Raw genomic sequence first — 27,683 nt, forward strand, 5'->3', positions numbered from 1 at the left:
TATGTACATATGGACATTTATTATATATACACGTACATATATTCATAAATGTTAGGCCAAAGGAAGTTTTAAAACAAGCACCATAGAATATTTAACTGACTGCAGAAGTAGAAACTGGGCTTCCTAAATTATCATCTAAGTTTTGTACAACAGAAGTTTCGTATGTTTAAAAATAAAGCAAATAAGGCAAAAATTGCATTGCACTTATCCGTACAATATATAAAATAGTTAATACACATCATAAAAAAATCCATTACAAGACTATAAATTAGCCACTTGCATGTAATAAATATGACTATTTCAAGAACAAGTATTTTAAATAGTTAATATTATCAGAACTATAGTAAGTAAAACATCACAAAAAGTTATAGGAAGCCGTAATAATCTGCAAATAACAGGATTATTTCTTTTACATTCTAAACCCAACCTTTATTTCCATTTATGCCAATTTCACGAACAGAAATGTTAAAATTAAATTCTGAAGTAAATTCTTTCTAATTTTTTTCCTTTATTCTAGGACTATGTTAAGATATTGCCATTTCAATGAAATAACCTAGTTTCCCAGAAGAATTATTTTTAATACTGGCAGTCCTCCTGTTCAACATACAAAATATAAATCTTTTCTTCTGTCAGGAAGGTCAGAATTAAGAACTCTACACCGGGTTCTTTTTTCTGGATTTTCTTTTCCTCTTGGGTGCAGTGAACTCTAAAGACATAAAATTAAGAAGTCTGTCAGGTCTAAAAAATAATACTTAACTGATAACATACATTTAAACTGTTTAGCTGTTTAACTGGAATGCCTTCAAACAAAGCTCCAAAAAGAAATCCTAAACCTAACATACATGATTCTTTTCTTCAAAAGAATATATAGTGGGGCGCCTGGGTGGCTCAGTCAGTTAAGCGTCCGGCTTCGGCTCAGGTCATGATCTCACACACAGTTTGTGGGTTCTAGCCCCATGTTGGGCTCTGTGCTGACAGCTCAGAGCCTGGAGCCTGCTTCGGATTTTGTATCTCCCACTCTCTCTGACCCTCCCCTGCTCGCACTGTCTCTCAAAAATAAACAAAAAACATAAAAAAATTTTTTTTCAGAAAGGATATATACTGCAGTTGAAAATCTAATGTAGATCCTAGTCTTCCGAAATCCTATTTAATCATCAGCTACTTTAAAGTTGTTTCACAGGAGTGTTCTCTCCCTATACGTAGCACAGACCCAGTAAACCAGATCAGAAAGGTATACAGACTAGTGCAGAGAGAGATAAAGGGACTAAGATGTGATGTTCATTTCACTTAAACCTGAAAATGTAACCCAAACCACTGGAGTACCATACATCTTTTTGGGTACAACAGCAGATGCCACAACCAACACTCAAGTGAATGGTTTTTTTTCTTTTTTAGTTTATTGTCAAGTTGTCATGTGAGTGTTTATAGAGAAACAGCTGTGAACCTAAAAATTATAGATTAAAAACAAAGAAAACAGCAAAAGATACAAAAACATGAAAATTATAGAAGATGTGAAGAAGTGAACTATTCTCCACCAATGAAAAACAAAAGAAGAGTGACAGGAAAAGGAATGAGAAAAGAGAAGAAAGAAACTAAGAAGAAAAAGAGATTCCAGGAATCTTCTAGATTCCTAGAAGAGAGCAATGGCCAGGATGGAGAGCAGCAGGACAGGAGAGCAAACTGTCCACAGTGAAGCAGGTCAGAGGTCAGCAAGAGACTTCTTTAAAAAGACGAAACTGACAAAATGAGTCATGTGTGAATGTCCCAGGAGGAGATGTATACAAATGAGGAAGAATTTGAGGACAAATTAGTGTTAAGTCTATAGAGAAAAAAATAAGGCAAAAAAAGTTATTAACTCTCTAGGAAAAATAATAAATGTACAGATTAAAGAACGATCACAGTATATTACCTGGCTCTGTTGCCAGTAATATTCTGTAAATGCTGAATACTCACAGACGTAAAATAATTAAATTGGGAGGCTGGGAACCGGAAGTATACATGTGTTTGAGGTGTGAGGTGAAACATATATTAAAGAGAGCTAAATCCTTGCCTTCCTCAGTAGAAAGTCAAGAGATAATACACAAAAAGAAGTGACAAAATATACCGATTATTTAAAGACATAGAGGTAGAGGTAATAAACACCAAAACAATAGAGTTAAAAGTGATTAAGAAAGAAAGAAATGGGAGTCAAAGTCAGAGACCGTGGCTTCTTATAATGAATATTGTAAAATCATTCTAATTGTTAAATTATGTGCATATGTCATGATTTAACCAAAATTTTTAAAAATCACAAACTGAAAGATTTTTTTTAATGTCTATTTATTTATTTTGAGGGGGGGAGGGGCAGAGAGAGGGAAAGAATTCCAAGCAGGCTCTGCACTAACAGCTCAGTCCCACGAACTGTGAAGCCATGACCTAAGCTGAAATCAAGAGTCGGACACTAAACTGACTGAGCCACCCAGGCGCCTCACAAATTGAAAAAAAATGGGACTTGTCAAATAGCTGTAAAAGTAGTATGTGTGTATAATTGTTGACTCACAAAATGCTGCGAACAAAGACTAGAAAGAAACTAGTCTGAAACTCATCACAAGATTCTAAAGAACTATTTTATGCTGCCATAAGCAAATCACAGAAGCACTCATATTTCTGAAGGAACAAATATTCCCTTATAAATGTCTATTCTTTTGTCCTATATTCTTGTATAACACCCTGTTTCTCTCTACCATAATAAACTGGGTTGTTTTTCTCCCTAACTCAACTGTAAGGTTCTTAAAGGCACAGACTGATCTGATTCATTCAACAAACATTTACTTAAGTCTACTATGAGCCAGTCACTGCTCAGATCTACATAACTGTGATCAAAATAAAATGGTTCTTAAATTCCAGTAGTATATGTCTTTGTAGCCCTGTATATAGCTAAGTGTTTGAAACATGACAGGCACTCAAATGCTTGCTGAATGAACACAGAGCCAAAATGAAAAAAGTCCTTAGACATTATTCTTAATCCACATTATATTCATTATCATTGGATGGATTACCAATAATCAAGCCTAGCCTGCTAAATATAACTTACTCTCTGTAATACTATCATTATTACTAGAGATAATATTATTTAAACTGTTGTTTAATAAGCACCACAAATTATGAAAACTAGAACACTAAAAGGAATAGCCATTTTAATTCATGTCATGAAACTTACCATTATTTAAATACTTACAATCATCATTTAATAGGTGAAAACTTCACATTAGAAATAACTATTTTTAACAATAAAATCTTTTTAAATTTTTATCCAAAAAATTTGTAACTCCCTTTGTTACAAGTACTCAAGCAGACCTCCTCATGAGGAGGCGTATTCGCTTACTAATAATGGAATGTTACCTGTCCTTCACCTCTCACCTCAGTCGATCGCTACCCCTCCTTTCCATTCATTTATTATAGTAACGTTTACTTTTAAGCGTCATGATCTATGGTATGATTAGTACTAAAATTCCCCAAAGTGTCAAAGAAGAAAGTATCACAGGAACATACAACCAGCCATCAAGCACTGTAAGGACTCTAAACCCTGATGCTCTTAAGAGCAAACCTTCCACCAGGAGCTTAACAAAATTTTATATGTACCTGTTTCACTAAAACCTTTCTTGTCCTCTTCTTCTTCTTCTTCTGTAATTACAGGCATACTCAGCCTTAAAGATTTATCTTCTTTATGTAAATTCTGCATGTCATCTGGAAATAGTTGAGGAAATGATTTTATACAAAACCAAAGAATGTTAATCTTTGAGATAAATTTTTATACAAATAATGTCATTATTACAATAACAAAAATTAGATATTTAAACTAAAAGCTAAAATTACAATGGTAAAGAGAAATATGCATTTTAAAACACATAACTGGTTTTAAGTATTAATACATTTGTTATCTATGCTTTGAAAATAATCTAAGTCTGCCACTAAAGAAAATGGAAGAAAAGGGAAAAAATGAAATTAACCAAACATGAGTATCTTAGTCAAGCACGAGTCACACACATCACGAGTTGTACCTGCAGACATCAGGGAATAATCATGTGTGTTACTTCAACTTTATTAACTAATCACAAATGTAATTTTAAAGTTAATATGGGGCGCCTGGGTGGCTCAGTCGGTCAAGCCTCCGGCTTCGGCTCAGGTCAGATCTCACGTTCGTGGGTTCGAGCCCCGCGTCAGGCTCTGTGCTGACAGCTAGCTCAGAGCCTGGAGCCTGCTCCCAGTTCTGTGTCTCCTTCTCTCTCTGACCCTCCCCCTCTCATGCTCTGTCTCTCTCTGTATCAAAAATAAATAAAAAACATTAAAAAAAAATAAAGTTAATAGACTTGTTTTTAAATGTAAACTTTCTCTTCTCATTATATATACTCTACAAGAGAGACTTCTCTAGTCATACTTTGCCATTGATTTTCCATTTTCCAAGAGATTTTTCTACATCAACCTTCTGGTGCCTGAAGAAATATCATAATCAATTTTATCAGACACCACTGTCTTATCTGGTCTCACTTAGCACATAATTTTCAGGTCCCAGCAGCAACACCCACATCCAGTCATTCTCTATTCCTTATGCTGCCTTACTCTTTTCCACAATATTTTTATCACCTGATCTACTACTAAATGTAAATTTTTGCCTCTATGGTCTGCCTCCTCCCACTAGAATGTAGTTTCACAAGGATAGGTTTTGATTTAAGTTAATGTACCCCCAGCACTTAGAAAAGTGCTTGATATATAGTAGTTCCTCAATAAACATTAGATGATTAAATATGGATTTGACATTTTTTATACCTCAGTATTTTATTTAGCACATGTTCATCTGTACCAATCAGTACATAAGGCAAGAAATTGAATGAAAATAAATTTAAGCTTTCTGCTCTGAGCATACATATGCTGGGACCTTAATGGGTTATAGACTTTATGGAATGAATAGACTAAGGTAGAGTTGAGTAAATGGTAGCAATAAGCTTCCATTTAAACACAGTTCAAACTTAATAAAATAATACCAGTTTCCCCTTCAGTCATTAAAACAGAGCTTTACCTTTATTTGCAAATCATAAATATTAATTACAGTAAACTATATACATGATTAAAAATTTTTTTTAAATGTTTAATTTATTTTTGATACAGAGAGAAACAGAGCATGAGAGGGGGAAGGAAGAGAGAGAGAAGGAGACACAGAACTGGGAGCAGGCTCCAGGCTCTGAGCTAGCTGTCAGCACAGAGCCTGATGCCGGGCTCGAACCCACGAACGTGAGATCTGACCTGAGCCGAACTCGGAGGCTTAACCAACTGAGCCACCCAGGCGCCCCTATACCTGATTTTTAAGATGATAGTTTTAGGAAATCTTTTTGTATACTGATAATGTGTTTTTATTAAACTTGAACCTATAAAAATTTTCAGCTCACAGATTCTTAATCAGTATAATCAATCTACTCAAAGTTACTGATACTGTTCTTCACAATCTTTTAGCAATGTCCATCCATATCCAGTATTAATGATTTTCCCCTGAATCCACATTTAAATGCAACCTAACAATCTATCCAACAATGTCAAAGGACTGGGTTAAACACTGACAGCTAGAAACAGTTTTCATCTAGTCATGTGATGATTAACTACATTTTAGAGATGGATTTGTACATTACGTTTAAAAACTAAAAAGCAATGTTCTCTAAAAGCTCTTAAAAACAAAAACAGTGCTTCACCCCACCTATCATGTGTCCAGGAACCAAGAAGTAAGCACCCAACCTCCAGATGTTTATCTCAAAGTCCACACAGTAAATAAAGCTTATGAACTTCAGTCACCAGTGTGTCCCCAGGCCTTTATCCCAACCTGGTTATATTTATTTTACATAAAACTGAATTGAACGGCCACCCAGTTTCTTAAACCATTACAGTGAAGAAGTAGCAAAAGGGCAAAAAATGCAAGCCGCAATGAGAACAGAAATAAGACACCCGCCACCATATAACAGAAAAACTTGTTACAAAACAAGACCTAACAACTGGCAAAGTCATCATGAAGCCGTAAGTATAAAGATAAATTTCCCCACACACTTAACATATAGCTTGATAATTTAGAATTATTCTAAAATCCAGTAATTTAACATACTTATAATGATAACTCTGAGTCATAAAGAGAAAATTAAATTATGTTTAGGGTACACTGTTCTAGAAAAAAAGGAGAGCAGAAAATACATTTTAGTATTTTTCTAATTATAAAAGTGATAAATGCACATTGTAGAAAACAAGAAATATATAATGTTTTAGACCAGAATAAATAAACTTCTAAAAAGTAAATCTTGACATTTAAATCATTAACCTCAGTTATCACAAAATTCACTCCCCAGAGGGTATCAGGTAGATGGCTCTACTGTGCTCAAAGCTGAGTGTGGGACACAATTATAACTAAAGACTCCTGCTCAGTCTCAAACAAATGGTTACTAGCTGACGTGCAGCCAGAATACAATGTACCTAACGGCGTGTCTAATTTCAGCTCCAGATCCGTATTTCCAGTTACCTGAGAAACAGGAAGTACAGCAATTAAGGATTCAGGCTTGGACTCAGACAGAATGCTATTCAAATCTCAGCTCTATTTATAGCGAGGTGACCTTGAGAAAAAACTGTGGCAGATCAGAAGTGTGACATAACTAATAGCTGCTATCTTCTTCACGATCATACCATTACCATTACTGATGTCCTTCCAGAAATGGGCAAGCTGTGGCCTAGGCATCGGGAACAGATATAGCTGAAGCTTAAATAATACAAATTTAGGTAAATCCAGTCAATACACTGAGTACTTATTTATGTGACATGCCAGAGAGCTAGTATAGGAACTGAACCTGAAGAGGCAGATTGGGGCAAATTCTACCCCAAACGAAAATCCTGGTCCTGTGATCACTGTATCTGTTAGAGACCAACATTCCTCCAGCTGCGTAAGCATTAAGCATCCTTATCTCACCCCTCTCCACCAGCCTCTGTATTGGGTTACATACATCGAAATCACATCTATATTTGGTTAGATACATTGGTTCTCCTATCTGTTCGTTTGCTTGTCTAATTCCTACAACCACCTGGCCAGATGCTCATTACTCCTAAAAAGCCTAAACATAGTGTTCCTATTTTCAGTTTCTCCCCACCTACCCGACTGATTTTCTTCAAAGTAAACTGTCATGCCACTTTCTTGCTCAGAAGTCTCAGATGACTCCCGACTGCCTAACAAAGTCTAGTGGTTCCACATTTCAGGGCTGGTCACAATATAATCAACATGTTTTTGTACATTAACTCAACACATCCTTTATACTCCCAGCAAAATGGAGTCACGCTATACTTCCAACTACCCTAAGTTTTTACATGCCAATCCCTCTACTTGTCTTATGCCTATGAAATTACTGTTGTTTATTTTACTAAAAATAAAACAAGGCTTCGGATTTTTCTCACTTACTAAAGTAACATATAGTTATCACATAAAATTCAAGCATTTAGAGAAATTTACGGACTTGGAAATTTCCCATGATCCCATCCCTGAGAATTAACCACTGTTAACAAGCTTTTAGATTTCTTCAGTAATATATGTCATGTTTATGTCTACATATATTTTTATCATACTCCTCTTTAAAAAGACATTTTGGGGCACCTCGGTGGTTTGATCAGTTAAGCGTCCGACTCGATTTTGGCTCAGGTCGTGATCTCACAGTTGGCGGGTTCAAGCCCTACATTGGGCTCCACGTTGACAGTGCGGAGCCTGCTTGGGATTCTCTCTCTCTCCCTCTCTACCCCTCCCATGCTTTCTCTCTTTCTCTCTCTCTCAAATAAAGAAACTTAAAAAAAGTCTCTAGGGGTGCCTGGGTGGCTCAGTCGGTTAGGTGGCTGCCTTCAGCTAAGGTCATGATCTCCCCGTTTGTGGGTTCAGGCCCCATGTCAGGCTCTGTGCTGACAGCTAGCTCAGAGCCTGGAGCCTGTCTTCAGATTCTGTGTCTCCCTCTCTCTCTGACCCTCCCCTGCTCATGATCTGTCTCTCTCTGTCTCTCAAAAATAAATAACAAAATTTTTTTTAAAGTCTTTAAAATAAAAAAAAAGACATTTTCACTAAGCAATGTCTTGATATATTTTGAACATATTTTCATGTCAGTATACATAAAACGTTCTCTAGTTTTTTAATAAACTACAAAATATTCTTTTGTATACGCTGACAATTTTATATACCCAACTTTTTAATGTTATACATTTGAGTTGTTTAGTATTTACCATTTCAAAAAATCCTGCAGTGAATGTCCTACTTTTGTGACGTGTAAAGGATTAATTCTGAGAAATTAAATTGCCACATTGAAAGACACATACTTTAAAAATTTTGACAGATGATTCCAAATTGCTGTCTGAAAAAGATGTACCAATTTATACGCCACTTAAATTCAGATTTTAACTCTTCACACGTTCACTATCAATGGGTATTCACTTAACCTTAACCTTTGCCTATCTAAAAAATCATATAAAATCATATTTTAATTTATATTCCTTTAATTATTGAGATTAAATATCTCTTCATATGCATACTGGCTGTCTGCACTTTGTAAATTACCTGCTCCTCTCCTAAGCCAATTTTTCTACTGAGTGCTGGCCCTTCTGTTACCAATTTGTAAGAACTCCCCTAAAATTTGAAATGTTAAAATTATTATATGTGCTGCAAATAGTTTTACAAGCTCTTTTGCATTTTATGGAATATAAGGTGTCTCTTTGAAAAGAGCATGAAATCAAAAATACCCTTCCACTTTAAGGAAATGAATTGTTGATTAAAAAGAAACTATGAAGTAAGCACATGGATCTCTATTAAGACACAGAGTAACAAACCACCTCTGCTTCAGAGTATTTACAATACCTTCTGAGCCACTTTCTTTCTCATGGGTTACATTTTCCCTAATACTCCTAAGTAAATTCAATAACAGATCTTGGATGGGATATAGAACCAGTTCTTAAAAGTTAATTTCAGAGGTTATGAAAATGTTTTAGGTAACTACATTAAGTAATAAAATATATTTAGTGAAGGAAGTGGTATTTCATAAGTTATACCTGCCAAATATTTAAGATGAAAAGAAACTTTCACTGAGGTACCCAGGTGGCTCAGTCAGTTGGGCGACTGACTTGGCTCAGGTCATGATCTCACAGTTCTAAGTGGAGCCCCCCATCAGGCTCTCTGCTGTGAGCACAGATCCCACTTTATATCCCTCTGTCTGCCTCTTTCTCTGCACCTTCCCCACTCACCCTCTCCCTCTCTTAAACATTAAAAAAAAAAAGAAACTTTAATTTCTTTCGTATCTTGCACTTGCTTCTCTTTTGTTCCTCAACCAGATTAACTACACACACACACACTACCTGTTTCATTACCTGTTTTTTTAGGGGATTAAGAAAGCAGCGTGGCCAGCTGACCTCTCTCTACACTTGTGTAAAGGTTGATTACTAATAAAAAATGCTCCTGCTGCTTTTGAAACCTAAGTTCTCTTTGGTACCTTAGAAAAAACATTTTAATCTTCCAGAATGTTTACATATAGTCAAACGAATCATGATCAGTCTTTTGGTTTTGTTTTGAAGTATAGTAAGAGTCACCATTTTCATTTACAGGTTTAGGAGTTTGGACAAATGCAGTTGTGTGGTTACCACTGCAACCAAAATATAGAACATTCTATCAGAGTTTTCCCTTGTGTCCTTTTCAGTCAACACCTCCTCCAACCTCAGTTTCTAGCAACCAATAATCTGTTTTCTGTCCCTACAGATTTGCCCTTTCCAGAATGTCTTATATGCCTTTCGTATGTCTTCCTTCACGTATTTGGCACCGTATTAGCACAGTGCATACGAGTCACCCACGCTATTACACGTGTCAGTAGTTTCTTTACTCCTGCATGGTATTCAGTTGATGCTTACTCTGTGGTTGTTTATCCAATGACCAGGTGAAGATACTTAGGCTGTCTATAATGTTTCACAATTATGAATGGAACCACTATGAACTTTTACATACAACTTTTTATGTGAATATATAGTTTTTCATTTCTCTTGGGTAAATACCAAGAAGTAGGACTGCTGGGTCATAGGGTAAGTGTGTGTTTAACTTCATTAGAAATTGCCAAACAGTCTTCTAACGTGACTATATACCATTTCTGGATTCTCACCAAAAACGTACAAAGGTTCAAATTGTTCTGTGTCCTTACCAGCTTTTGATATTGTCAATTTTTGGGGTTTTTTTTTTGTTTGTTTTTTATAGCCATTCCAACAGGGAAAAGTAGAATGCCACTATGCTTTTAAGGTACATTTCCTAAAGATGCTGAACATCTTTTGATATGTTTATTTGCCATCTATATATTCTTTTTGAAGTGTCTGGTCAAATCTTTTGCCCATTTTTTTTCATAATTTTTTTTATAGTTTATTTATTTTTGAGACAGAGAGAGACAGAGCATGAATTGGGGAGAGGCAGGGGCAGAGAGGGAGACACAGAATCTGAAACCGGCTCCAGGCTCTGAGCTGTCAGCATAGAACCCGATGCAGGGCTCAAACCCACAAACCGCAAGATCATGACCTAAACCAAAGTCAGCTGCCCAAGTGACTGAGCCACCCAGGTGCCCCATCTTTTGCCTATTTATTAATTGGGTTACTTACCTTTTATTAGGTTTTGACAGTTCTTTATATATTTGGATATAAGACCTCCATCAGGTTTGTATTTTGCAAATATTTTCTCCTAGTCTGTTATTTTTTTTTAATTTTTTTAAAATGTTTATTTTTGAGAGAGACAGACAGAGAACGAGCAGGGGAGGGGCAGAGAGAGAGGGAGACACAGAATGTGAAGCAGGCTCCAGGCTCTGAGCTGTCAGCAGAGCCCGACGCGGGGCTCAAACTCAGGAAATGAAAGATCATGACCTGAGCCGAAGTTGGATGCTTACCCAACTGAACCACCCAGGTGCCTCTGGTCTTTTCTTTCTTAACAGTGTCTTCCAAAGAATTTTAATTTGAGGCAAGTCCAATTTAACAATTTTTTCCTTTTATGGCTTATATTTACTATGTCATATATAAAAAGTCTTTACCCAAGACCACATTTTCTATGTTTTTTTGTCTACAAGTTTCCTAGTTTTAGATTTTCTATTTAGGTCTGTGATCATTTTAAAATAATTTCTGTAAATAATGAGATGTATAAGTTGAAGGTCTGTTTTCCGCATATGGAGATAAAATTGTATGAGTGCCATTAATCGAAGACTATCTTTTTTCCATTGACTTGCCTCTGTACCTTTGACAGAAATAAAACTGACCACGTTAAGTATGAATCTATTTCTTGACCATCTACTCTTTTCCATTGCCTTGTATGTCTTTTTGCAGATAGCACATTGTCTTGATTTCTGAAGCTTTACAATGATTCCTCAACACTGGTTTGGCTACTCTAGTTTCATTACATTTCCCTGTATTCTTAACAATTAGCTTGTTGATTTATAAAAAATAATTCTGTTGGGATTACACTTAATCTAGAGAACAATTTGGGATTAGGTGACTCTTAACATATTGAGTCTTCTAATCCATGAAGTCCATATTATCTCTCCATTTGCTTAATTTTTCTTTGATTTCTTTCATAGTTTTCAGCATCCAGATCCTGAATATATGTTGTTACCTACACACCATGGTATTTTGTGTTTTGGGTGTTATTATACTTTAACATTTTTTTTCAATTACTAATTATCCCTTCGTTAGTACAGAGAATACTAACCCTGCACCTTGTGACCTCATTAAACTCACTTATTAGTTCTGGTAGCTACTGTGCAGAATCTTTGAGATTTTCTGTGTAAAAAATAATTTCATTTGCAAACAGACATAGTATTATTTCCTCCTTTCCAATCTAAATGTCTATTACTTCCTTTTCTTGCCTTACTTCACTGGCAAGGACCTCCAGAGTGACAATAAAGGGAGCAATGCACCATCATCCCTGCCTTGTTTCCAATTTTATAGGAAAAGTATGGTCTCACTATTAAGTATGGTGTTAGTTGTAGTTTTTCACAGAAATCCTCTATCAGGTTGAGAAGTTCCCTTCCAATCTTAATTTTCTCAGAGCTTTTATCATGAGTAGATGCTGGATTTTGTCAAATATTTTGTCTATATACACTGGGATGATTATATAGTCCTTCTCCTTTATTCTGCTAATATGGTGAATTATGTTGGTTTATTTTCTCAATAGATCAGCTTCATATTCCTGGGATAAACCTTAGTTTGTCCTTTTAATACCCTGTTGGATTCAACTTGCTAACATTTTCTAAGGATTTTTCCATTTACGTTCGTGAGGGTTATTGGTCTTTAGTTGTCTTTTCTTATAATATCAATAAGCTGGTTAAGTGTTCTTTCTTGTGTTTTTGGAAAGAACAGGATTGACGGTATTCCTTTCTTACATGTTTGCTAGAATTCCCAAAACCATCTGAGAATTTAATTTTTCTGGTAAACACAGAACTACTCAAATTCTCTATTTCTTCTTATATTGGTTTTGGAAATGTCTTTTAAAAATATTTATCCATTTTATCTAAGCTATCTAACTTACTGGCACAAAAGTATTCAGGGGCACCAGGGTAACTTAATCAGTTGAGTGTCTCTTAATTTTAGGTCAGGTCATGATCTCGTGGTTTGTAGGATCGAGCCCCACACCAGGCTCTGCCCCTTTCCCACTCATACATTTCTCTATCAAAATAAACATTTTTTTAAAAAGGTATTCTTAATTCTTCCTTATCTTCTTCATTCCTGTAAGGTCTATAGTGATATTCCTTACCTTACTAAATTTTTTGTTACTGTTATCAGTGAATTCTCTTTATAACCTTTATAAAATCATATTTCACTTCACTCTCCCGCCTAATTACATGGATAGGCCCAGCCCTTCAAGATCAGAATTAAATACAATTGTGACACTTCTATATATCAGTAACAAACACGAGATGGCCTTTTGTCAAATAACACACTCACATACACTTTTTAAAACTCAGTTAAAGAAATAACCATCTGCTTCTTCTATCTGGAGCAGGGACTGACAAACTATGGGCCAGGTTAAGTCTGGGATACCACCTGTTTCTGGAACACACTTTTTGGGAACACATTTACCTATATATTGTCTGTAGTTACTTTCATCTTACAATGGCAGAACTGAGTAGCCGTGACAGAAATCATACAGCCCATGAAGCCTAAAATATTTATCCTCTGGCCTTTTATACTACATTTGCTGACCCCTTAATCTAGAGGATTCTTTTTTAATCAAGAATGGATGCTAGATTTTATCAGCTGTCTTTTTGGGTAACTATTAAAATGAATTTACATTTTTCCCCTTTAACCTTTTTGTATGGCAAATTATATTGATAGATTCCTAACTGCACCATCCCTGCATCCTGGAATGAATGAACCCAGTCGACTTGTTTGGTTTTCTTTTTTTTTTTTCTTTTTTTTTTTTTAATGTTTATTTGTTTTGAGTGAGAGAGAACATGTGTGAGTGGGGGAGGTGCAGAGATAGAGGGAAAGAGAGAATCCCAAGCAGGTTGTCCAGGCACAGCCCAATGCAGGGCTTGATTCTCTAGAACTATGAGATCATAACCTGAGCCAAATTCAAGAGTTGGACACTTAATCCACTGAGCCACCCAGGGACCCCAGTCAAGTTGTTTTATATCTGTTATATATTACATATATTGTTATATGTAACAGGATATTTTTTTATCTGTAATACTTCTAAGTAAGATTGGTCTAACAGTTCTCTTCCCATATCTGCTAGCCTTGTAAAGAAGAACTGAAGAAAATCTGCTTTTGAACTGTTTCTTCATTATCCTTAACAAATATCATATCTCCTCCTCTGAATGTTCACTGTACTTCAAGCAAATGTCACTGACCTTAATCATATCTGGACTATGTGAAAAGAATTTAACCTCAATTCTCCTTCCACTGCCTCAATATAGGAAGGAAAACAATGCTAAAAGGCTGTAACATATCTTCCTTCATATACTGCTCTAGTAGCTGGGAGTGTTTTATATTAGACATTGAATATTTACTGATGCTTCTGATGCTTTCTATTTTCTCCTGAGTCTGCTAATCAGATTCCAACTTTACGTACGGTGAATATACATTACTTATGTAATTTCTTAAAAATTAAACTATTAAAATGTCATTTCTTTAGGAATTACATACCAAGGTCAATTTTATAGATGCATTATTTTAATAGAAAAGGTGTACCTTAACTAATGCAGCTATAGGGAAATATAGTTTATAGAATGCATTATTTCATACACAAAAATTACTAATAAAGTATGCTCTGGATAATTTAAGACTGATTCTGACTATACAGCTACATCACTTTTAGACAAGTTATTTAATCAGTATGGACCTGAACCTCATCATCTTTGAAATGATGAATTTGATGACTCCTAGGGTCCCTTTTAGCAATTAGATTCTAAGACTCTAAGATAACTAATTTATTTTTTATATTAAATCTCACAACGTTCTCAAATAAGTATCTAATGCTTTTTCATAAAGAAAAAAAATGGAAAAATTTGATATGATGTAATAGCTTTATCAGCCTCATGTTTATCTTTGTAAATCTGTCCAATTTTCACTGGATATATTTGTTCTGCAAAACTGTCTAAGGTCATAATTATCACACAACATAGATATTTTAAAAGGGTAACACAGGGGCGCCTGGGTGGCTCAGCTGGTTAAATGTCCATTTCTTGACTTCAGCTCAGGTCATGATCTCACGATTTTTGAGTTTGAGTCCTGCATTGGGCTCTGACAGCGCAGAGCCTGCTTAGGATTCCCTCTCTCCCTCTCCCTCTCTTTTTCTCTCTCTCAAAATACATAAAACAACTTAAAAAAGTTTCTAAATAATAAATATATTATTAAAAAGTAAAAATAAAATAGGAATATAACTTGAAAAAAATGGTCAGGGAAGGTTGTAAATAAGACCCATTATCCCTTTTTGAGTCTTGTTAAAAAGTTACCTCTGTTTTTGGAAGACATTTTCCTTCCTGCTGATTTCATTGTTTCTTTGTTTCTTTTTTTCCTAGTTGCTTTGATCTGTCCTTGACCAGATGCAGAATCAGAGTCAGAAGAGTCAAGTGTTACTTGACGGTGCCTTCTTGACTTGGATGCCTTAAGAGTGAGAAATCCAGTTAACCACAATGAATCACAAAATGAATCCAACTGATAGACAATTTAGGGAAAGAAAAATATATAATCAAAGATGAAGAAAACTAAAAATCATAAAGTACTTTACCATAATACTGGCTTGCTTAATACTTGTTGCATACATATACTCTTATCTTTACGATAGGAAAGTCATGCAACTGTCATCACCAACTACTCAAACTGGGCACAAAATGTAGTTGCAGTTGCATGGCTGGGAAACAGATATAGAGGATGAGTACTTTTTTTATTTTACTGTCTAATAACTTACTTTTCCTTTCTTCTCTAATAACATTTTTGTTCCCTAGTTACCACCGTGTGTTCTGAGTGGAACTACTTCAGGCCTGGCTCCAGGTATGTGCCTCTGATCTAGTCAAGTTTCACATCCCCATGGCCCCCGATTTTGGGCATGTGATCTCTATCATAGCCGCTATAACTCAATCTTAGAATTCTGGGTAACTATTAGGAAGGAAAATTCTCCCTTTCTATAGAACCTAAAGCTGGGACCACAGGAAAGCTGGCTCTCAGGAACAACACTTCAAGACAGTGAAAGCAAAACAGGTGAGAAATGCAGGTACAGTGCATGGTCATTTTAGTTTCATCAGCCAATGAAGTCCCTTACTTGCTTAAGCAGAGTCCTTACGGGAGTTTTCAGTTAATGCCACGTACACAGTGTAGGTATTAACAACTGTTTACAAACTACCATGCATCACATCTTAATTGTACCTCAATAAAGAAAAAACCCACAGCTATGCTATGGCACACTCTATTAACACTTTATGGGAATTACAATTTAATTCTTTAATAACTTTTAAAAAGTACTTCATAACGTCTAAAGATACACATTAAATATCAATTAGCACTAACAGTTCTGGTTTAAAACAAGTTGAATTGTTCTCCATTCAACAATATTTTGTACTCAATTTGCTGTGGGATAGCAAATATGTAACACTTAACGAATCTACAGTCACTTTTAATCTTTTTATGTATTCCTTTTCATTTCTACTAGAAAATGAAAGTAATTTCCCACAGAATTAAGATATCCTTGGATTCATGAAAAAGATCTAAAAAAAATACGGTATTAAGCACATACATTCGTCAGTGCTCTCTCCTAAAATGCCACTAAACTGAGAGTAAGAAGCTAAAAATGAATAAACTCACAAAACAGAGATAACAGAAAACAATGCAGCTGTTAAATTTTAGTAGTGCAAACTGTGAGTGATGGCTGACTTAAATGAATGAAGAGATCTGAAATCTAATTGCCTATATTGAGGAAGTTACTACTAAAGCAAGCTAATCCAAGTGGATTAGGAATTAGAGTCATCAGAAATGGGACAACAAAAATGGCAGATAGGCTGAAAATCTACAAAAGTAATTGTGTTCCATTCATCAACCCCAAAACTCAACAACTGACTTCCTGCAGAAAACAGGCGGCTTGCTCTCTGGAGAGGCTAAGCCACAGGCTTGAGGAATGGTGTGCAGAAGCGGACAGTCTCTCGCTGAGAACAGGAGAGTTAGGTGAGATCTGCATAAGGAACAGTAAGCCTCTTGAGGGACTCTCTGTAGGCTCACAAAACATTGGCAGCCGGGCTTACTTACCTCTTCTTCGCCCAGACAAGGGAATGGAAACTTGCTCTCTGGTAAAAATGACCAGATCCAAGAAAAAGAAATACTGAGGTTAAAAGCTATCGTTCTACATGACCACTCTTAATTATGATCTAAGGCTCTTCAAACATTTGAAAAAAGCCACCAAAATGAAAGAGATCAAAATAAAAACAGGAACTCTAGGGGGGAAGGACGAAACTTAAGACACTGTAAATAACACCCTCAAGGAGATAAAAGATAAAGACACTGCATCCAGAAAAAAATTCTTTTTATGTAAGAAAAGATTCAGAGAAGAAGAAAAAAAATCTTAGCAATAAAAAAATGTCAGCAGAAATTAAAACTTCAATATGATGGTGCAGAAGACAAAGTTTAGGCAATCTCCTTGGAAGCAGGGATTGAAAACAGAAAAGAAAAATAGGAAATATTCAAGAGAAGAAGCTACGATGCAGCAAAAATACTATCAAAGAAACAATATAAAATACTCCTCAGAACTGAAGGCTATCAGATCGAAAGGATGCCTGCCCTGAAAGCCAAGGACAGTGATGGAAAAAAGACCCACACCAAGTTATGGTAGCATGAATTTTCCAACTGCAGGGACAGAAAGCCCTAAAACCTTCCATGATCTGGAGTACTAAAAGCTGGAAGACAATAAAAAAACAACCACATCAAAATTCTAAGTAAACACCAGAGAGATAACTAAGAGAGAAAAAGTGAAAGATGGATTAGGAATGCAGGGCGGAGGTGGTGATGGATTAGGAATGCAGGGCGGAGGTGGTGCACCAGGAGACTGCGGGGTTATGTGAGCTCTGCAGAGCAGGCGACTTTTTAAACTACATACATGTATTACTTCGATGAAAAATAAAAATGTAGTTAAAACATATCAAGTCAATTCCTAAATTACCTTACTAAAGAAACTTTGGGGCACCTGGGCGGCTCAGTCAGTTAAATGTCGAACTTCAGCTCAGGTCATGACTTCACAGTTCATGAGTTCAACCCCTGCGTTGGACTCTGTGCTGGCAGCTCAGAGCCTGCTTCAGATTCTGTCTCCCTTTCTCTCTGCCTCTTCCCTGCTTATACCCCATCTCTCTCTCTCTCTCTCTCTCTCTCTTTCTCTCAAAAATAAATGTTAAAAAAATAAAAATAATTAAAAAAGAAACAACTTACCTGAGCAATAACTGAAAAGGCCTTTGATTTTATTCTTGCTAAGGATTCTGCCCTTTCACATCTCTGGATAAAAAATAAACAGGAAGGGGAAAAAGTTAAAAACACATAAACATTAAAAGAAATTATGAATACCAGGTATTTGTGATCAGAAACAAGACCTGAGATAGAAGAAATTAACCTTTTTTTGTACATACATTGACCAAAGACATATAAATACACACTACATTCTCACAGCAGGTCCACGATACCATCTCCAAAGCTACTGACTGTTGTAATTCAGGATTTAAGGAAGATAATATGAAAAAAGCCTTGGTGATCAGGCCACTCCCTCCTTATCTGCCTCCTCTTCTGCCAAAGCCCCCAGATGGCTCCTTGTCTCATCCACGAAGACGGATGAAAACTCTGGAGGCGGGAAGCAATGAATAGGAGCGAGAGCTCCACGCCGGCTGAAAGTCGAACAGGAAGTAAGAAAATACGGATTTCAAAAACCCGACTCGGCCTGTGTAAGGACTGACAGCACCTTCCACCTTCATGCCCCTTCTCCCTGCAAACACTCTCAACATCCTAACTCCCAATTCACCCTTGCTGCGGGCTTTCACAAGGTTTCCGGGAAGAACAGACCAACTCTTCACAGAACAGATGCTTCAGAGTTGTCTGAGACAATGATGATAATACTGGTCAACGGTCATAATACTTGACACAGAATCACAGCCGCACATAAAATGAAAAGACGCTAACCAAACTATTTTCCCACAAACAATCATATAGTGAATTTTTCTGACCTCTGATTCTTGTGAATTTCCTTCTTTCTTTTCTTCTCCATCTTTAGCTTTTGATTTTATGGATGGATTCTGGAAGAGCACAAAAGTTATATATACACATTTACAATTCAAATTAACTAAAGATCAATTGCAAATAGTTTCAGAGTAATGAGAATCAATTATTTTTTTAATTACTACAAAATTAAGAGATCATTTCACACTATTACTGCACAGTTCACCACCTGACAATAAATTAAGATCAAGGTTAAATTTCAGAAAAGTTCTAAAAATCAGTCAATAAAATGCCTAAATCCTCTGAACTAATGAACGAAAACATGCACTTCGTATAGTAGTAAGAACATAGGTTTATTCTCCTTTCCTTCAGGTATTCAGAGGTGTTCATGCTAACTAGAGAGTTTATTAAAAGATGGTGCTATAAAAAAAAGGTAGTATCAAAAAGTACAGGAGAGTATGCGGAGAGATTTTTACACTGACTGCCTAGGTCATTTGTGTAACCCGTTTTTAACACTTGAAGTAGTCACACATTCTAAACTGCTGTCTCTCATTAAAATAAATGTGCGTAATGGATCTTCCCAAGACTGTGATCTCATCACTTGGTTTATCTTTTCTAAAACTAGGTTTTGAGCCAAATCCCTTTATACAATGAAAAGCCAAAAACTGGCAACCAATCTTTCTGAAAAGCAGTATGCAAGATAATAATTCCTATCTAGCATTTATGAAAACACTAATACATTGTCAGACACATAGTAAGTCATCATAAATTGCTTATTTTTATTTATTTTTATTTTTTCCTAAAAGTATTTGCCAAAATAAGATGGAGTAGTGATTTCAAAGTTAAATTTAGAAAGCTGGCCGTGAGGTTTCCAGGGTAAAAAGTTTCTTTGGGTGAAGAGGTTAATGTGGAATGTGGGCAGCCCCAGCATCAGGATTTGGATCTGAAACCCAAACCGAAGCCTGGGCCGGTGAGCTCTGCAAAGGGACGACGCAGGCGGCCACCACTCAGGCCTGGCATCTGCTGCTGTGCAGAACTGTGGGACCAGTGGTACCAAACCACTGATTTTTCAGACGCTGGATGTCTGGAGTTTTAAGTCAAGTCCACAAATATTTAAGTGCTAGGCATTATTTCAACATTTTAAAACAATTTTAGGATCAACACTGTGTGAAACAAAACCACACCTGTGTGTAGGATCTGGCCCAAAGACCACCAGTGTGCAACCTCTAGAAAATGCTAAATTATAAAGATTGTAATAAATCTATGTCACACAAAGATTACTCATTCCTATATAGTTATATAGATATTATGTAGAATGTATATTATTTAATACATATTATAAAAGTATTAACAATTGTCTAATTATATTTACATACGAAATCTGTTTGTAAGGTTAAACAGCATCACATAGCTGACAACTGGCAAAGCCAGACCTAGAAAAGTAAAGCCCTCGAAATCTTAAGTCCAGGAGAACGCAGCCACTCAACTAAACTGCCTCTCAACCCTCTTATCCCTGTCTGGCCATTAGTGTGTAATTCAATACAATGGGGAGGTATCAAACAAGCGCTCACGCACCTTTCTGTCTTTGTGCCACTGCTGATGCTCCAAAACTATGTTCTTAATATTGTCAAAAAAATCATCCTTTATCAAGCTGAGGGCTTTGTCTGGGTTGGATTTATCACCTGAAATTGCATGTTTCATGTTCTGATAATGATCATGAACATTCAGCATTTCCTAAAAGTGGAAAAGATGAGTCTTTTAGTTCAATTTTTGAGAAGAAACTTAGAGGCAAAACCAACACAAAACAACATGACATTCCCAAGTGAATAAGTTGATAAGGAATAACAAGCTACAGTATATTCAAAATAATATAATCATATAACCAAAACAGGGCAACTCTATTAATGATCTCCACAGAGACCCACTAACCTTCACAAATCTCAAAGCCTCTGTGCCTGTCCCCATAAGCCCCACCATTACTTCACTAGGAAGATCCATGATTAAAAAACTAGAAGGCAATTTATGACAACATTTGAGGCATCACTTAGACCATCCTCCCCAGAAACCTCCAGCCAGATGGGCAGGTCTATGCAGCAAGGGGAAAGATATACATTACAGGTAGACTCCAGAAATCAGACAAAGCCAGTACTGAGACTTGGCTAAAGAGCGCCGAGAACTATGGGCACCCCATCACAGACGACCACTGCAACACCCGAGTCATGCCCACGTTGGGCTGCTCCATTCACTTCCAGTAAGTTCTGATGGAATGACAAGTATCTGCTCAAGCAATCACAAGCAGCTGGCAAGATCTTCAAGGGAGAACGCTGTCCAGATATGGGAAGCCCCTAGCTTTGTGCAGCTTGCAGTGTGCTGAACTCCCATTATTTTACTACGTGCAATAAAATCCAGGGGAAAGAGCACTGGCTGGACCTGGTTTTGAGGCTCAGTTCTGTCATTTGCTAGATTGTGACCTTGAGCAGATCCCTCAATCTGAGAATCACATTCCACATTTGTACAAAATTAAGTGATGCCATCTAGCCCACTGTAAACTATATTAAGGGAGCTTATACAAGTGGGAATGTTCTATAAAATGTAAAGAACCACGCGAAGGTAAAGGATTAAGATGTAAAAGAAAGTACATGGACCTTGGAGCCTTATAGTCTTGGACATTCAAATCCAGTGTCTGGTACCTGACTGTACTCCATGCAAATTACTTAACTTTTCTGAACTTCACTTTCCTTGTTTTTGAAATCAGAAAACCAACACCTCCTTTGCAGGGTTACTGTGATCATTAGTGAGATTACATACATAAAACATCTAACAGTTCCTGGCACATGTTGAACACTCAACACATGGCAGCCATTACTGTATTATAATTATAGAAGAAACAAAGGAAATGATGGGTTTATTTAAGTAACAGAATTATAATTAAAAATCAAAAGTTTCTTTTTCCCCATATGTTTTTAAACCCCAGTATAGTAAACATACAAGTGTTATATTAGTTTCAGGTGTATAACACAGTGATTCAACAAAAATCAGAAGTTCTGGTTCAATACCCTAATCTCTTGGCTAAGGAGGCCACAAAGCTAAAACTAATGAGTAGCAGAATTATGACCCAAATTCAGGTCTGCTGACATGCAGACTTAATAGCATTTGCAGGCAGGAGAAGGAACACAGGGAAGTATTAAGTGTAAGGATTATTATGAGAACAGGCCAAAGACTCCACTGGGACAGGCTGAACAGAGTCAACTGAGATATTGAGGGAAAAGGCTCTCAAAGCAGGTCTGTGGCCAGCGAAAGACCCTAAAGTCAGGATGACTTCACACAGAAGCTTCTAGGAATAGAGATTCCATAGCTTGCCCTTTTGGACCCTCCTCCCCAATCACCCTAAAAGGACATGCCTTTGTTCACCCCAGCTCTGTTTTCTAAAATCTTCCAGGGGCACCTGGGTGGCTCAGTTGGTTAAGCATCTAATTCTTGATTTCGGCTCGGGTCATGATCTCATGGTCATGAGATCGAGCCCCATGTCAGGCTCCGTGCTGAGTATGGCGCTGGCTTGGGATTCTCTCCCTCCCTCTCTCTCTGCCCTTACCCTGCTCATTCTCTCTCTCAAAATAAAAATAAACTTAGGGTGCCTGGTGGCTCACTAGGTTGAGCATCTGACTATGGTTCAGGTCATGATCTCCGTTTGTGGGTTTGAGCCCCACATCAGGCTCTGTGCTGACCGCTAGCTCAGAGCTTGGGGTCTGTCTCAAATTCTGTCTCCCTCTCTCTCCGTCCTCCCCTGTTCACACTCTGTCTCTCTCTGTCTCTCAAAAATAAATAAATGTAAAAATAAAATAAAATAAATAAATAAATGTAAAAAAATGAATAAATAAAAATAAACTTAAAAATAAAAAACAAAATCTTCCATACATGTTTGCTGACATACACAATTTTTTATACAAAGGAACCTTTAATTCTTAAGAGAACTTAAAATAAAAAAGCATGTTTAAGAAGGTATATTGACAAAATATTAACATTCTACCACCATATCAGTCCACAGCCAAAAATGGGTTTTGTTTTAACCTCAGGGTGGTGCTATTCCATGTATGTAAAATTCTGTGAATCTCACTGCTTATTCATGTGAAAGATGAATTGGTTAATACCAAACAACTCAAATAAAATACCAAAGTATATTAGATGGTAAGGCTGCTCTAGGACTATGCCTCTTATCCATAATTCCTGATTTTATATTTTTGTTTTATCAGAACAGCTTTATTATTTTCAATGGCTTTTAAAATAAGCATTATAAAAAGGAACTTAGGAAATAAATACATACTGTTAAAAACTAAAAATAAAGTCACTTTAAATTCCTGTTTTATAACCTATCCAAAGACAAATGTAAATGGTGACCTCAGTATTTGGATCTAAACATCCCAAGTCCAAGCACATTCTTCTATATCTTTTTGCTTCTCATTTAGTTTCAAGATTTATTCCATAAATTTTCATATATTTAGAGTGTATTACATATGATATGTTAAGAGAAACAATAAGCATTCTATGATTGGTTAAAATCATTAGAAAAAAATTTCAGCATCGCTAGATGAAGGTATAACTTCAATATATAGTTAACAATAAAACTTTTTTTTAAATTTCAAGAACACAAAAAACAAATTTACCTCTAATACATCAGAAGTGATAAGTTTCATTACACGATCATTTGGGTCCTTAAATTCTTCTGTAACTTCAGCTCGCTGAATTTTCTTCTTCATTCTGTATGATAGCTATGTGATAACAAATATCTTTTAAAAGATACTTTTTTAGATAATCCATTTTCCAAAGACTATTAGACTTTTAAAATTACCTTGAAGGGGCACCTGAGGCTCAGTTAGTTAAGCGCCTGCCTTCGGCTCAGGTCATGATCTCACAGTTCATGAGCTCGAGCCCCACTTCCAGGGAGCCCGAGCCTGCTTTGGGCTCATGCTGACAGTGGGAAGCCTGCACGGGATTCTCTCTCTCTCTCTCCCTCTCTGACCCTTATTCATTCTTGCCCTCTCTGATAGATAGATAGACAGACCGACAAGTAGATAAAATAAAGTATTTAAAAAATAATAAAATAAAATGGGCTTTAAGATGCCATGCCACATGCTTATAAATTCAAATGATAGAGAAGTTACATGATTTGCCAGCTGATGTCAGATCCAGAATTAGGACCTGGTGTGTTTTCAACCTAGTGTCTCAACTGTCATAAGACTGAAGAAATAAACTTCATTAGTAGAAGTTTCAATTCTTCACCAGCTGACATTAAAATTATTTGGTCTTCTTTTGGTAACCCTTCTGATGTATGAATAAAGGAATAAGCAAATGGCAAATGCCAAATCTCATTTTCTATTTTAACAATTTGCTTAACAGATGGCATCTAGAACACACTGCATTTAAAAACCGAGACAAAATTTCTGTTCGCAAAAAAGTAATCAGAAAGCATTTTCTCCTATTTTAAGACACCGTTCTAATTCTATTGGAAATTATATAATTTTCTTTCCACTTTATGAAGACTGAGGTACTTTATTAACAAGGAAGCACCATTTCTCATTTCGAAGAAGAATCTACTTTCGAGAACATACCAGTTTGGGCATTGCTGTAAAGTGAAATGCTTTGTCTAGTCGCAGTTTTCTAAAAATATAAGCTGCATCAAAATGTTGTGCATTTATCAAATCTTGCTGAAATTTTAAAACTTCATCCCAATCCTTCAGGGCAACTCTAATCTACAAAGAAGGGAGTAAAAAAGTTATTAAAGGTAAATAAATCTTTTTCCACTAATTATTATAATTTTGAAATACTGACATTCAGTTTGTTGTAAAAGTAATGTGCCTGCTTCCTCTTTCTGCTGAGGGCAAACAACAAGTATTACCTTTTGTTTTGGTTGACACAGTTGGGTGTTATATAATCCATACAGCAGATACAAAGCACCAACTCTGATCTGGAAGGTGTAGGGAGGTAAAAAATATCGCCAAGCCAAAGCTAATGCTTCTTTTGTAAACATGTTCTTTTCCAAATTTCTCATTCTACCACTAGAAAACAAAGAAAAAATATATTATGACGCTAAGTAAACAAGAAATGAACGAAAATTAGAAGAGGTATATTCTAGCAGTGACTAGAGATTGGATGGGCATTCCACATCTGATCCTTTCACAATTCAAACACAAAACCTACTTTCCTGCCATGCTTCTTACACTGAGGAACAGGCATGCACTAGGTAAACATGATGCATCTTCCTAAGGCATCAACTTTACTTGCTGACTAGGGTGGCAAAGGCGGAGGGGTTACAGATTATTCCTGGTTAAGAATTTAAGACATTTTAAAATATTAAAATAACCATGGTTAAATTACAAAATGAAATGCAAAAATTACATGCAGTTTAATATACAACGGAGATTTTCCCCAATACTCTCAGGGATTCACACTACACCTCATTTGTCCTGAAGACACTTAGGTGAAAGAGTTAAAGAACCATAATACAATATATCCCATGCCCTCCTCCCAGTTCTGCAGGGCAAAGCTCACCAAAGAAGGAGCAGGGTAGGAAAGAGACTCCACTATACTTCCGAAGCCTGGGCTCTTCAAATAATAAATATACTAAAAGAATCCAAAATACTTACTGTAGTATTAGCAACCAAAGCAACTGCGAAGACACACCACCACTACTCAAGTAGTCTCTACTTTTTTTCTCATTTTACGTTTTCCTCATTAGCTAAGGGTGGAAGTAACCCCAGCAATATTTTCCTTAACTACCACTTTGCAGGGGTGCAGGGATGAACTGAAAGACCATGGGTTCCGGATACAGGCAGACACAGGTTTCAATATCTGCCCTACCATCTACTAGTTGTGTGATCACGGAGATTACTTAACCTCCTTAAACCTCAATTTCCCCTTCTATAAAACAAGGATAATTACGTACCTGCTTTTCAAAGTTGTTCTATGGATTAAATACGTTAAGCTATAAATGCATTACATTTAGTAGCCATTAAAAAAATTAGTTCCTTTCATTAACAAATAGCTCTCTATCCGCTATTCCCCGCAACGTATAAACTACACAGGTAATTATTACATTGAAACAGAGAACTTTTACTTCTTATTCAAGGAAACATAGGGTCTTAATCACAAGAATTCATTCAGCAATCGTTTACCTTTTTCAATATTACATGTCTTATGCTAATGAATATCAAATTCATCCAGTCACTGTCCTCACAGAGCTCTGTCTAGTGGAAGGAAAACTTTAAAGCAATAATAATAATAAAAATGAATATTTACAGGGCAATTAAGAGTGCACTTAACACATATTAGCTCATTTAACACTCATGATTACAATATGAGGTATTATTGTCTCCATTCTACGGATATAGAAGTTCAGGCAAGTAATTTGCCCAAAGTCAGAGTTGCTCTTTGGGCTGTGATTCAAATTCAGGCAGTCCAGCTCAGAAACCTGCTTGCTTTAATCACTATACTATACGCTTTTCAACTACACGATTAAAATAACCTGTGCCAAGTGCGGAGCTAAATGAGGCAGAATGCTATGGGAAAAGCCAAATATGAACGCCTTACTTACTCTAGAAAGGCAAAGGAAGGCTTCCCTGAAAAACTCATCTGAGATTAATCTGAGTGAAGAAAAAAAATGGTCTGGGGCGCCTGGGTGGCTCAGTCAGTTGGTGTCGTACTTCAGCTCACGTCATGTTCTCATAGCTTGTGAGTTCGAGCCCTGCGCTGGGCTCTGTGCTGACAGCTCAGAGCCTGGAACCTGCTTCAGATTCTGTGTCTCTATCCCTCTCTGCCCCTTCCCTGCTCGTGCTCTCTCTCTCTTTCTCTCTCTCAAAAATAAACATTTTAAAAGTTAGGAAAAAAAAAAAAAGAGAGAAAAAGATGGTCTGGCAGAGAGAACGAGGGGGCGGCTCCAGGACGAGTAAAGCCTGGAGAGGGCCCCGGACCACCTGCAGCAAGACTGAGTCCGGGAGGACAAGGGCAGATGAAGCCGCAGAGACGGGCTGCGGCCAGTCAGGGAGGGTCTTGCCAGGCAGATTAAGGCACGTGGGCTTTATCCTAGGGGCAGTACAAACCACTGGAGTGGTAAGCAGGGGAGTGACAGGCTCAGACTGGCACTTTAGAAAAACAACTTTGTATGAAAAACGAATTCAGGAGTGCAGGGTTTTTGTCTTTGCTTGCCTGTTTGTTTTTAGACATTGTGGTTTTAGGAAAACGAAGCTGGCGGAGGTCAAACGATGGGTGACCTGGGCCAGGGTAAGGCAAAGGAGATGGAGAAGACAGTTAAGAAGGGCGGCGGGGCAGAAATACATATTCGGCAGGAGGCCGCAAAAGGACGCAGCCGAAGCCAATGAAATTGCCCAGGGAGAAGGCACGGGAGCTGGGGGCAGCGTGCAGGGGCTGCAGCCTTTCTCGGCCCTTCCCAGGAGGGGCAGTGCTTTGGAGAAGAAAGCAGCTTCCTCCTCCGCCTCTGGGCAGGGAGAGCTTTGAGGGTCGCGGACTAGAAACACCCACCAGAAGATGGTCCCGAACTTCATGCTCCTCCAGAGCTCCGTGAAGTCCTCGAAGCGCACGCTATCAGTCTCCTGGAAGCGGCTGAGCAGCGCCTCGCAGTCAGTCTGCAGGCCTGCAGGAGTCCCCATGCCTGCAAAGCCCGGGACCACGCGCGGCGCAGCCGGCGGCTGTCGCCGAGGAAACCGTAGCCGGACGTCCCGCCCCCTACGCTTGACGCACTAGCGCTCCGTGTAGCCTTATCCGGCCCCTTGAGCTCCGCCTCCAGCCGGACTCGGCGAATTGTTGCTTATTGCGCATGCGTGAACGTGCCCGTGCGGGCTCTGATGTGCTTAAAGACGGAGGGCTAAGGTCAGTTCTCTCAATTTCATTGAAGAAATTTCTTTCTAAGGCATCGTGTGAGCCCAGAAAGGATCATAGGTCTGCATTAG

General features: G+C 37.2%; 1 protein-coding gene across 1 annotated transcript; it reads right to left on the bottom strand.

Annotated features, from left to right (window-relative positions):
- SNAPC1 (small nuclear RNA activating complex polypeptide 1) lies at positions 1-27,432 on the bottom strand. The gene is made up of 10 exons (XM_029952612.1): positions 27,256-27,432; positions 24,617-24,776; positions 24,330-24,470; positions 23,385-23,489; positions 20,299-20,457; positions 18,732-18,800; positions 17,950-18,012; positions 14,997-15,147; positions 3,622-3,726; positions 1-706 (listed from the first exon to the last, which is right to left on the bottom strand). The coding sequence occupies exons 1-10, from the start codon at positions 27,381-27,383 to the stop codon at positions 654-656; spliced, it is 1,134 nt and encodes a 377-aa protein (XP_029808472.1). The 5' UTR covers positions 27,384-27,432; the 3' UTR covers positions 1-653.
- Between the last annotated feature and the right edge of the window lie 251 nt (positions 27,433-27,683).

Source organism: Suricata suricatta, chromosome 9 (assembly GCF_006229205.1).
Source record: "Suricata suricatta isolate VVHF042 chromosome 9, meerkat_22Aug2017_6uvM2_HiC, whole genome shotgun sequence".
Lineage (NCBI taxonomy): Eukaryota > Metazoa > Chordata > Mammalia > Carnivora > Herpestidae > Suricata > Suricata suricatta.

Coding starts and splice junctions, on each gene's coding strand:
- SNAPC1 (XM_029952612.1), bottom strand. CDS start 27,383: ATGGGGACTCCTGCAGGCCTGCAGACTGACTGCGAGGCGCTGCTCAGC. Junction 15,148..17,949: donor CCTTTTCAGTTATTGCTCAG/GTAAGTTGTTTC, acceptor CTCACTCTTAAG/GCATCCAAGTCAAGAAGGCA. Junction 3,727..14,996: donor AATGTCTTCCAAAAACAGAG/GTAACTTTTTAA, acceptor AACTATTTCCAG/ATGACATGCAGAATTTACAT.